The sequence below is a fragment of the Lasiodiplodia theobromae genome (genome assembly GCF_012971845.1).
Source record: "Lasiodiplodia theobromae strain AM2As chromosome Unknown scaffold_5, whole genome shotgun sequence".
In the NCBI taxonomy this organism is placed as follows: domain Eukaryota; kingdom Fungi; phylum Ascomycota; class Dothideomycetes; order Botryosphaeriales; family Botryosphaeriaceae; genus Lasiodiplodia; species Lasiodiplodia theobromae.
The window spans coordinates 1,227,900-1,240,535 of NW_023336541.1; the positions used below are offsets into that span (position 1 = coordinate 1,227,900).

At 51.7% G+C, this 12,636-nt stretch overlaps 3 protein-coding genes across 3 annotated transcripts; 1 reads left to right on the forward strand and 2 right to left on the reverse strand.

Annotated features, from left to right (window-relative positions):
* Window positions 1-1,650: 1,650 nt before the first annotated feature.
* On the reverse strand, window positions 1,651-2,781 carry LTHEOB_2219 (L-asparaginase ii protein; the record flags this gene model as incomplete). Its single annotated transcript, XM_035511007.1, has 1 exon — window positions 1,651-2,781. One exon carries the CDS (start codon window positions 2,779-2,781, stop codon window positions 1,651-1,653), a length of 1,131 nt encoding a protein of 376 aa, XP_035365159.1.
* A 1,537-nt stretch (window positions 2,782-4,318) lies between these two features.
* LTHEOB_2220 (Cytochrome b2) lies at window positions 4,319-5,041 on the forward strand (the record flags this gene model as incomplete). Its single annotated transcript, XM_035511009.1, has 1 exon — window positions 4,319-5,041. The coding sequence occupies one exon, from the start codon at window positions 4,319-4,321 to the stop codon at window positions 5,039-5,041; it is 723 nt and encodes a 240-aa protein (XP_035365160.1).
* Window positions 5,042-8,443: 3,402 nt separating this feature from the next.
* LTHEOB_2221 (Cutinase) lies at window positions 8,444-9,293 on the reverse strand (the record flags this gene model as incomplete). Its single annotated transcript, XM_035511010.1, has 2 exons — window positions 8,444-8,768; window positions 8,863-9,293. The coding sequence occupies 2 exons, from the start codon at window positions 9,291-9,293 to the stop codon at window positions 8,444-8,446; spliced, it is 756 nt and encodes a 251-aa protein (XP_035365161.1).
* Window positions 9,294-12,636: the final 3,343 nt, after the last annotated feature.

The window sequence follows — 12,636 nt, forward strand, 5'->3', positions numbered from 1 at the left end:
TGGTCGCTTCTTGGCCTTGGTTTGGTGTTTCTGTTGGGATCTGCTCGCGAGGATTCCATGACGCTCGCTGTTCTTTTTGTTTGCTGGTCGCCTGGCGGCGTGGACTGGCCACGCTGCCTGTAGGTAGTCTATGCAATCATGTTTTCGCCTTTAATAATAGGTCTCATTCGGTGACGCTATTGACTACTTGCCGATGCGGCCGTTTTTGCAGCCTCTTTGATTATTCCTTGGAATAGCGGAAAGGCGGACGAATCTTTCCAGGTGCGTTCATGAGCTAACTTGTCAAGAACGGGGTACAGTTGCTGCAGATTTAGAGTGTTGGCGTTTTCCTTCTGCTGGCTAGCATTGAGGGCACAGAGGTATGATGGTGGCATGGAAGGGAGAGATCGACGTATGAATTGGAATAATAGAACAGTTTTCAGTCTGTCGGTCTATTCGGCTTATAGGATGAGTTGTGGAGCCACTCGTATCGGTATGGCTTCTTTGCTCGGAAACAGCAGTACATATCCGAGACGAGAGCCGAGCCCGCAGTAGCATGATTCATGGCATGGATCGCACCATGAGCTATAGGGTACATATTAAACGAATGTCATTAAAAAGAAAGACGGTCATTGGTGGAAGCACCTCACCGAACTAGTGTTTGGTAGTTCGTACGAAGTTGAAGTCTTAAAGCCGAAGTAAAAGTATGACGTTGTTCGCTGACAAATCGTCGGAATACTCGGGAAAGTTAAGCGGGCTTGTCCTATTTCCCCGCGTTTCATGTGTTTATTGGCGGCGTAGAAAAAGTGCGACGTTGCACTTATGTTAGTGCTGACCCTGATATTCCGATATTCCTCTTCAAACAACCAACACCAAATAGCCAAAGTCCAAGATGCTGCACGGTAGCTGTCTCTGCGGATCCGTCAAATATCAGCTGGATATTTCAGAAAGCGATGGGTGCAAAGTAAGTCCACAGTATTAGTAAGTGAGGCGATAGCTAATGGCTTACAGACCACACTGTGCCATTGCCGAACCTGTCGGAAGATCACGAGTGCAGCAACGTCAGTGAACCTCACCGTTCCTGCAGCCGCATTTCAGCTCCAACAAGGCGTCTTGAAGACCGTCTCGGTCTCGCACATTGACGAAGGCTTCAAAGTCACGACTGTATTCTGTGAGGCATGCGGAACCACGATATACGCTCTGGCACCTGGTCCCGACCCGCCTACAGTGGTGTTCATCCAAGTGGGAACGCTGGATGACGCCGCACCACTGGAATCGACTCCGGAGAAAGAATTGAATATCAAGTATCGACCCGATTGGGTGAAGGAGGTCAAAGAGGCAGCCCAATGCAGGACTTATGTACCGTAGTTTACAGACAGAATTGTGATGGAGAGTGTGGGCGGCGTTTCCAATGTTTTCTACTGATTGAGCATACCGATCATCACTTCATACTAGTATGATAGTCTCATTGATGCCTTGTTCATGATTATTCTCGTTTTGGTGTGATTTGCTTGTGTGCCAATCTTCTTCTGGAGTATTTGAGAAATCCGTTCCTTTTAAATTAACGTACTGGATTTGCGAACGGAAACATTAATTTTTGGTGTCTCTAATGCCGGCAAGTTCTACTTTTCTTTCTTTGAATGATCTGAGGCCAGACTTCCCCCACCCCTTTCAATTGCACCAGGGCCGCACTTTGAACGGCAGAGACACCTTTCCAGTGACGACCTGGGCAGTATTCAACCGTTTCAAATGATGAAACACGGCCAACTTCTCGCGCATCTCGGGCGTCCCAATCTGCAGTTGTTCCAGCAATTCTGCCACCACAGCATACAGAATCTCTATGCTTCCGTCCTCGATCTTGACTGCGATGCCGATTGCACCCTCGGCACCCAGACGCTTAGTCTGCTCCGACGCCCTCACGCCAACGCCATAGCAACCGTCCGCACCAATCTTGCCGATTAGAGCCCCGCCGAAAGCCTCCATCAGAACGGTGCAGAAGCGTCCCTCCCCGCCCACCTGCTCCGGATGCCTCGCCATGGCGTTGAAAATGCGCGCCATATGCCTCTTCCGCGCATCCACCTCCACATCCCCCGTCTCCCCCGCCGCCGCAACCTCATCCGCCGCCGCCGCAAACACGGCATAATTCCTCGCCAACGTATGCAGCGGCGCCGCCGGCGCGGGGAGGTTACACCCATCCGTCGCCCAGCGCACCTCGACCCCGTCCTCCTCCCCGCCGCCACCACACAGCTCCTCCACCGCCCTCCTCACCCGCACCTGCATCGGATGCTCCGGCAAATGATACGACCCCACCTCCGCCCCCAGCGCCCTCGCCCCAGCAATCATACCCACATGCTTCCCCGAGCAATTATTACACAGCGGCCCCGGCACGAAGTCACTCTTAATCCACCCGCGATTCACTTTCTCCGACACCGCAGGATGCCCGCCGCACCGCAAGTCCGCCTCCGTCAGCGCGGGCGAGACGGCAGCTAGCATCGCCCGCGCGCGCTGCACGTGCCGCGCTTCGCTGCTGTGCGACGCGCACACCAGCGCCAAGTCGGCGGAGGAAAAACCGCACGCGTCGAAGCCGCCTGTCTCGAGGATGGCGAGGGCTTGTGCGGGCTTGGCGGCGGAGCGGAAGAGTGTGGGGCGGTGGGGGTTGCCGATGGCGTAGAGGATGCGCCCGGGGGAGGAAGAAGAGATGTCGACGACGGCGGCGTGGACGAGGTGGCGGTTCTCGATAATTCCGCCGCGGTCGGTTATGACGACGTCGGTGACGGCGGCGGGGGTGGGGGTTTTGGTCATGGTTGCGGGGGTGCTGGGGTTGTGGTTGGTTGGTGGTGTTGACGGACGGTGGCCGGCGTTGATTGGTGCAGGGGTGGAGGCCTGCGGGAGGGAGGGAGGGAAGGAACGATGGGCTGTTGGAGGGTCTGTCGAGAAGCCGGGTTTCTGTTTTTCAACGAAGGTGTCGGTTTAACACTGCGGAAAAGAGCGGCCTTGTCTGCTGCTCCTGTGAGTCAAACTTGCGAATCCTGCAGGAATTATGTGGAAGTAGAAAGAAGCTTTTTTCTCCCTCTCTTACTCACCGCAGCGACGCGTTCGCAGAATGGTGTGTCATCGGCGTCAGCGGCCGTGCGTAGATTGTCCGGTCCGCCAGCGGGAGCTAGGCGTAAGATTTCGCGGGCCGGCCAATCGCTGCAGCGGACCCCTGGGTTTACGGAAGAGCCCCGGTTTCCTCTCGACCGAGGGGAAATCTTTTGTCGACCCACACGCGCCTGGACGGACCATCCGTGACTACAACAACAGTATTCATTACTATATCGACAGACTTTAAGTGGTAGGTGAGCATATTTCGTAAGGTTCTGAGGTTGAATTTTTTTTGTCGTGTCGTCGCCTACGTCTACGGCTTTCTAGAGGAAGCGTGGCTTTGGAATTGACGACGTAATCAGGTGGGAGACGGTGTGCTAAGAATGACTGACGAGAAAGCAAGCTTGAAGGGCTGTGCAATTTTTGGTCGTCTTGTGTAGCGAGTATTGGTATTTTTGATTCTCGGCCTTTATCTCTTTTTCAACACCCTTTTTTGAAAGCCTAGAGATCTTCCGAATAAAGTAACACAGTACTACAAAGCAACAGGTTCAGTGGAAACGTCAAGACCACACACTAGCATCTATCACAAATCGCAATTAGGAGCGCCCTGCAGGGTATTGTGGCAGAATGGAGGCAACGGCAACGACAGGCAGCACCTCGAATGTGGGGATCTAGCAGAGGTTCAGGTGTATGCCGGTAAAGGGGAGGCGAAACAAGCCTTGCTGAAAGTCTCTAATCGTGAGATGGGCAGCTGCCTGGTGCTCTCGCTTATTTTAGGCTCCCGTCGAAGCTTCTGAAGAAACGTTTGGATCCGCCTAGCCCACAACGGTATAGCGAACGGCACGACCGACTCTAGGATCGTGAACACAATCATCCGCCTGGCCAAGGCCATTGTCCTACGCTTGTCATTTGTTGTAGTTGAACACAAAGAGCTTCTCAATTCTACCATAGGCCTTACCTAAAAACAGACGATGCTCTTTATACCGTGGATCCCCACACTTGAACCATGTGGTTGCTTCGGGCCGACCAATCCGTTGGCGTGGCCTACTAAAATACCTTAGATTCTAGCGTCTAATTTCTAACCAGGCAGCCGAGCTGCGGAGCGATAGCCGATCAGCCTATATCTACCCGTCTCGCGCCAGACCCATGCTCCAACTTTCTAAGACTGACATTGCGAAATTCAACACCATATCAATAGTATGATTCCTACCATCCCCCATAATCCAAATAATTACACTAACACTCGGCCATAGAGATGACAGCCGAACTAAAGCCCAACCACCAGTTCTTCGTGTGGTCCGGATCCCTCTGCTTCGGCGAGCTGCACAACATCTGGCACGGCGCCTCGGCCCCCGTCCAGGGATTCCCCAGCGTTCGTCCCCAGACCACAGGGACCGTCGTCTCGCACGAGCTGCAATTCAACACGGCCGCTGAGAACGGCAGTTGGAACGTCTTCAGTCTCATTGACACGACCACAAGGGCTGTCGCCGCCTGGTTCGCGTGCCACTCCGACGTCGACCCGGAACAGGAGGTTGCCAAGATCCTTCGTGTTTCTGGGTCTCCGTACGAGGCAAACTGCGGCAGCACCATGAACGACGACAGCACAGCGGCCGAAGGTGTTCTTGTCGTAAACCGCTACGACTGGGGCTATTACGATCGTCGCGCAAGTGACGAGTTCGAGGAGGATGATGAAGATGTCCTCAACTTGGAGGTTGCCGTATCTGTCGGCCTTGTGGATCGTGCCCAAGCAAAGCAAGTTGTGGGCAATTGGAAAACGAAGGTCGCAGGGAGACGTAAAAGCTCGGCTTCCGCAGCTTGGTTACACATTCCTGATGCGGAATACGCATTTGGGCGTTTTGGATTCAATGAGGAGCGTACCGCTGCTAGATCGTTCCTGCTCTTCACACAGTCCACTATCTTCACTCAGACCGCCTTCCAGGGACGCCTGAATCCGTTGCGGGAGGGGGAAGCTACATGATCTAGCGAAAGAGACTTGAAGCACTACGATTCCGGTCCGAATCTTTGACTCTGGCAGCTGCAAGTTATGCTTTGAGCATTGGGTGAATGTTACATTATTCTGTAACCATGTATTAGAAGAATATGATGATGGCATTCTGGAAAGGTTGCATATAGCGCTAAATGATGTGGGAGGTATCCTGTAGCCGGTGCAAGTATCTTTTCCTTTTGCTGTCCTGCCCGTGTGAGGAGTCCGTGCAGCACACGCCACCTCCATGCTAGTTGTAACCTCTAGGGAACTCAAGTACGCCGACCTACGCCGTCTGGCCGAGTTCCCCGGGACTAATTAACGGATATCCTTGGGGAAGTCCAAACGCTACCCCTCTCTCAAAGTGACACGGATCTTGAGAGGGCCCTTCTCCCATATCATACAGCATATCTGCTAAATCTAGTTCTCATGTGTCGCGCATAGTTCCAGATGAAAATTGTATGAGAATCTCGTAGTACGCTAGACTGGTGTTTCCACCGTAATCAGTGCACTGCACATGACTGCAGAAAATATGAGAACGTACTTCTTTCCTATGCAGTTACGTGGACCAGCTGAGAAGGGGAGAAGAGCATCCCTCCTGTCAAAGCTGTGGTAGTCTTCGTAGCCAGGTTCGTTAAGGATCCAGCGCTCAGGCACAAACTTATCGGGGTGGCGCCAATAGAGCGGACTGGTGTATATGGTGTATTGAGCGACAGAAAGCCGAGTCTGCGGCAATTAATTAGCCAAAGTTCCGAAATACAAAAACGATGCAAACCGTACCCTCTCTGGTAGCCATTGACCACAGATACTATTTCCACCAAGCGAAACCTCGCGCATGTTTCCCGATGGCACTGGAAGATACCCTATTTAGCGAGTGAGTTTACCAGTGAAACCCAGAGATCGGGAGTTGGGAGGAGAGTCTACATTTCCGTCCTTCTTCAATGTAGGCAACCAAGTACTTCATGTGGCGCAGACGATCGAAAGTCCGCTCAGATTCGTCGGGTACCGAGCGGGCCTCCTCGATGAGCTTGTTATACATGTCAGGGTTTTGCAACAGCAACCAAGTCAGTCCGGCCAGTGCTGTGGCGGTCGTCTCCATTCCAGCCGTCATGAATAGCTGTGCGTTAGCATCCATCTGCGGCCGCGATATCTCCTTACCCGCGTCCCTATTATTTAGCACAAGCCCCCAGATGTCAGGGCGCGCATCAGCGCCCATACTAAGCCTCTTCGTAACAACATCTTCACAATCTTGCCAGTGTATGGCTGCTTCATGCTTGAGCTTTTTAGGTGCTGCCACTTCCCACATCGCGCTGAAGAAAGGGTATGAGCAGGAAAGGTTTTGGATCATCAGACTTGAACCCCCCAAATACCGCCTGCACCCGCGAGAAGTACTCTCCGCGGTTATGATTTCCCAGAGGCTCACCAAACGTGAGGTCACCCACAACGTCGAAGGCGATGGAGTTATACAGCTCGACCGCGTCGGTCTCGACATACTTGCCGTCAAGGCCTTCCGAGATTTTCCGGCGGACAAGATCGATAAGCTAACGCACGTAGTTCTGAATAAGGTCTTCCTATAGCCCAAGGGCTCGGTCGCTGAAGGCGTTTGATACTTATAGAGAATATACTCTGATAAAATTTAAATGATCTCACAGATTAGTTGAACATTTATTGCTCTATTTTGGAAAAGGACTACACCTCTATAAATATGATTTTTTTAGAGAAGGTGAGTGTCGCTGGGTAAAAACCAGAGTAACAAAGCTCGAAACTCGTGTGGGGAATCTCGACTCTTCGTTCAGAAAGCCCGCTCGAAAGCTAGAACCAAGCCCACCTCCGCAATAACCTGGCTATCCCGAAACGTCCCGATCTACATAGTGCGCTTAATAATAGGTCGGCCTTCGCGTCATAACCGTTGCTATAGCCGAGCGTACAGGTCGGGCGACCATCGGCGATAAGGCGAAAGATAAACCCTCCTCTAATCTTCGGCGTAATACGCCTATTTTTACCAAGGGGGTAGTCGATACTAAACTAATCCCGAATTTATACCAATTTAAACTCGAATCAAATAGCCTAACTAAGGGAGATTCTTAAGGCTGATTCTGACCTTTCTAACCATATTTTTTAGGGGTGTAATACGACACTCCTGTCGGCTCGGAGATTATATGGATTTCCGTTGGTAGGCCGAGCTGCATTCACCCGTGGCCCTGAGTCATCAGCGTGGGCACGAGCGGTGCGTCGCCCGCCCGAGTAAGTGTCCACGGGTGGGTAAGCAACAGTAGTTGAGCGTGGGTTGCTTCACAATAACGTTGCGTATGCTATGTACCAATTGATTGAGCTATGCAACGTCTTGTTAAGTGACGGAGTACCCAAGCTCGCTTCTGCACCTGCATCATGACCTCCATGACCTGCATGACGAGCTGCGACATGGCCTGTAGAAGGGAGGCGGGCGACCAGCACAACGACAACCTGTGGGAGGTCGCAGAGACCCTAAAAACTGCCAAGACATTAATACAGCGCAGGAGCCACGCTCTGGGAGCAGGAAAAAGCGCAGCAGAAGAGTGAGGTTGTCTTGGCAGTTTTCCAGGGTTTCGCGATGTCCCCGCTGGTAGTCGCCCTGTTCTTCGTTCCTGTAGCCTCCCAGCCCTCGCTTTTACGCCCTGCTATGGCTTGATTCTAAGAACCTAACCTTAATAAAGCTAAGTTGAATTCATTCACCCTTTTGCTGCTTCTTTGGCTGCATGGTGTTGTGCCGTTGCCAACGGTATCGGGTTTCAGTACTACACGGCAATGTGGCCCACCGCCTACCAGTTGATTTGCAAAAGTAATCAGCCTGGTGGCTGATCATGTCTCAACAACTCAATAAACAGAGGCGTGTCGTAACAGACGGTGTGTATATATACGAGCCGCCGGAGAAGCTGCGGGCAGACGTCCACGCAGTCAAAGCAACAACAACATTTGCTCTAGCCACCGGAAGACTAATTTCAACTAAAGACTGGGAGCTCAGCCCTTCTCAATGCAAATTAATCCCTTCTTCCACCATCCGTCATGTCGATGCAGGGACTGACAGCACTCGAGATGTGATTCCAAAGACGAAAACGTGAGTGGTGCAAAACAGGCAGCTCTACTTTTTTATTTCTTTCTTTAATTCACTGCGTCTTGTTTCGCCTTTTGATTAATAGGTTCGTTTGTGCCTGTATTTCAGATTGTTTAACACGAGAGGGAAGTCTTTTATATACAGCGTAGCATAGGATAGCGCATCTTCCCCCTGAGGCTGAAGGTGTATGAACCATCACCATCTAGGTTTCTCCGACCGCCAGCGCACGACAACCAACCAGAGCGGAAGAATTGGAAAAAGAGCTATTTACAATAAAGCATAGGTCTTAGGCTCTACCGCAACAATCAATATCCCGCTCTGGACATGACAAAATCCGCTGCTTCAGCTACGCGCCTGGCATAAACCAGGTGCTGCAACCCGATAGTTGCTCCTGCTTGACAAACTCCATCCCCTTCATTGCACAACTTCAGCGCAGTCGCGTTAGACATGCCTTGGAAGGGTTCCGAGAGGTAAGGGTCTCCAAAAGTGACCGCCGAGCTGATCTTGCTGGTCACATTGGCCGGAAGCAGCTTGGCGGCGTTGTGCGTAAGCTGCGCGCCTTGAGAGTAGCCAGATATCACGAGCTTGGTCTGCGGGCACGCGGTCATAGCTTCTTCCACATAGTCGGCCCTGAAGAATTTGGTCAGTATCTAAAGATCAAAGTGATGTCATATCTAGTTCAGAGGGGACGTGTGGTAGTACTGGGATCTGAGGTAGCACTTACATGCGCTGACTTCCATCCGGATCACCCCCCATTGCGTAGCCGGTCATGTTCGCAGCGTACTCAACGCCTTGCATGGCAACTGAGACCCATCTCCCAGCACGTTGACGGAGCGCGTCGAGGAATGGCGGTCCCACGAGCACGCCGACATTGGATACCTCCGTGGTGCCTCGAGCGAACACCACTGTGATGTCTGAGCATTTCCTGTCGGTCGCTACGGCGTCCTCCTCAGTGTTGAGGTGAAACTCCGCAGACAGATTTTTCCACGACTGAACGAGGCCCGGCGTGCTGTCCGAGACGGTGATGTTGCCTGGAAACATCTCGCTGATTCTGGCAACAAACTTTTCCACGTCTAGGTGGGATGCATGACCGAAGGTGGGAACAGCAAGGACTGTGCTCGTTGCAAAGATAGGTATGAAGGTTGAGATTTTCATGGTGGTATGAATGGAGCTCAAGTAGTACTGGCTGTGACGATGAAAGATGACGAAGTGGAGGTAGTAATTTGTGTCTTCGCTACCGTGTGATTATAGGTACATATATGTCTTGTAAGGACCACCCTTTTCTGTATGCACGGAACTCTCGGCATCCGTAGAGCCGTGGCGGTTTGTAAGCCATATATCTTTAGATAACAAAGTCGGAAGGCTGCCCCACAAAGAAACAGGATCCGGGTTATAAGGAACCGAGATTACGTGACAACGCGATGAGTTAGATATCCACTTTGTTACTAATTAGATGTAACGGTTCCTGGGTGGATGCCTGAGGCACCAACGCCAAGACCCGGTGGTTAAGAGGCTCGATCTCTCGAGCCTCTTCACCCTTCTCGTAGCACCTTTTTTCATAGTCCCAAATTGAGATTATTCAGCTCACCTTGCCGGCTGCCTGACATTAGACTAATTTTAAACTTTAGATAAACCGAAATCCTTATTTGTTTGAAGAGTATTTTATAGTATATCTTTTCTCTCTAGTTAGACGCACTAGGTTGTCGCCCCCATCGGTCATTTCTCGGCCCGCCACGTCTTGCTTTTAGGCAGCACTGCTGCGACCCAACCACCCTCTACTTTACCACCCACCACCATGTCGTGCATGGACTGCGTTCACACATTCCTTGCCAACCTCTTTTGCCTTTGCTGCCCTTGCTGGTTTCTTTGCAGATTTAAACCGTGCGGTGGAGTCCAAAGATATTAGTAGGTGTCGTCCCATCGGTCCACCCGCCGCCGCCGGGACCTCGCTTGACCTCGTCGCCCTCGATCTATCTGAGCCACGCCTGCGACCAACTTCAATCACCACTCTTCTCTCAACTGCCATCCGTGCTGCGCTGCCTCATCTTCAGCTATGTCTTTAAAGACGAGGTTCTGCATGTCGAGCCGGCCGATGGCATCCTCAAGTACACCAGCTGCATCAAGTGCGGTACCGACAAGCTTGGATTCAGACATGGCTATTGGAACGCGGATTTAACAGACTGAGGCTGCCTCATCACGGGCCATATCTACGACGATGAGCGCAGCCCACTAGCTCTTCTCACCTGTCGCTGCATGTGAGTGTGCCGCCCCGCATCAAAGCCCTCTCTGACCCGCAGCCCAGCTACGCCAAGGCCGCCAACCTTCTTTACTCTCACCCTACCTTCGACAATCGTCGCGCTGTGGCTATAGAGCGGCTGTCTCGCGTCATGCTTCCCGACCGCCTCAGCCACATCCATATCATCCAATTCAGTACCGCATTTAAACGTCGAGCTTAGACACTGATGGAAATTAGTCACGACGGCTTGGATATTTCAGCACCTACTATAGGCAATTGTAGATATTAGCGTAACACTTAGTAGCGAAGATAGAGATATCTGATTCAGGATTGCTGTATATGCATAGATGAGGCGAGCGGTACATACCGCGCTTTGCAAGGCAGTTTCTGATGGGTGGTAAGATGTCGCTCCATCGGGTGCAGCGCACCCCACTTCACAGTTCTCTAAGGCTACGACACGTAGCAAAGCACCGTTCTTAAAGTAGTAGTAGTAGCGGCACAATGCTCAGAGTTCAGCCCAATCAGCCTCGTCATCTTGCAGTCACTAGTGAGCGCTCATACTGGTCGGATCTTTGGCGCAGCAGCTGCTGCCTGCCAGGCTCCGCTGACATCTCAGCTTCTGTTTTCGTTGATTCACTCGCTAGGTAACCAGCAGCCCCCTGCAGCGCAGATTGGTCTCAAGGCGCACTGCGGCTGGCCAATCGACCATATGGCTGCCCTAACAAATGCAGCTGCATAATCGTCATCGTGGGCGCGTTATCGCCCCACAGGCAATGAAACAAGCATAGGTGTGGAGGAGATGCGTTGTTCGACACGCACGGCGCCACGTAGCCTTGTAAGCTCGTGTAGGACGTGAGGCGAGTTGACACATACGCAACATTCCGAATTCCGCAGTGCCAGCAAACATTTAACAATATCCAGAGCATGTCTACTTTTGGAATCGCCATGCAATCCCTTGATACCCACGCTCTGGCTAACACGTTTACTCGTGCCGACTTCAATGATGGAATCTAGCATTTCGTTAAAGGTGGCCTCTTTCAGGCGGAAATGTCATGAGCTCGTGGTCAGGAAGCTTCTGCGGCGCGGAAGAGCTCATCTCGGAGACTTCGCTGTGGCTGGACCTCAAGAGGAACTATTAGACCCTGATTTGACAGAAAGTCATGATTCAGTCCAGGTACACTCGAATCCACTTGATCGATCTCCTCTCTAGTCATCTCTTTACCTTTTTGAAAACACTCCGCTAATAGTATCAGGAATGTGCCTTCTGCTCTCCGGAATACACCGACCACAGTGCGGACAGTAGCCAGTCGGCCAAGCTCCAATATACACTTTTTCACGAGGAATGTCTATCTTGCTCCTCGGCTGGCGTACCGCTTTGCAAGTTCTGCCAGCATCTCCGATTGCCCCACCTTCTGATGTGTCTACCCCCAAATATACCTTGCGACTATTTCAAAATCCTTCTCAATTCGCCTATCGATATTTTGAAGCGGAAAGATTGCGAATTCTGCCAATTCCTAGCTAATGCTCTCCGTCCCCTGCTGCCTAAGCCTGGTCAGACCGCCGATTTGTCTTCCGCACAATTGAAGCTTAATTTTCGCATGACGAACGATGCGCGACAAACAGGGCATGCTCATTGGTCTCTTCTCATGGTCCTCTACGAGAATAGCAGTGTGGCTATCAATGTCACCGAAATACACCAGAAGTTTCTGCGAGATGTATGCGCAAAGTGCATTGCAGGTACGTATCTTAGATGCCTAATTGGAGGAAAGTCCACGCTGAAGAGTTCTAGAAGAGGAAGGGCCCCTGGCTGAGTCCGAAGGATTCATTGAATGGAACATTGTCCACGAGTGGCTCTCACATTGCAATTCCCGGGACGAAGATTGTCTTGTAGGCGCGAAACCCTCCTTGCCACTTGGATTCAGAGTCATCGATGTGGATAGCCGACGTGTTGTTCAAAAACCGGACTGTGAGTTTGTGGCGCTCAGTTACGTCTGGGGTAGCCGACCAGCCTCACCATCGTACGTCGAACGAGCTACCTGCGAAAATATCAAAGGTTTAAGCTCTACAGGCCTCGGAGAGCTACCAAGGACCATTGAAGATGCTATCAGCGTGTGCAAGTATCTTAATAAGAAGTATCTTTGGGTTGATCGATACTGCATTGTTCAGGACGACGAGGAGAACAAACACTCTCAAATTAGTTCAATGGCCGCCATTTTCACTGCATCTGATTTCACGATTATCGCCTGCTCAGGAGCAAGCGTG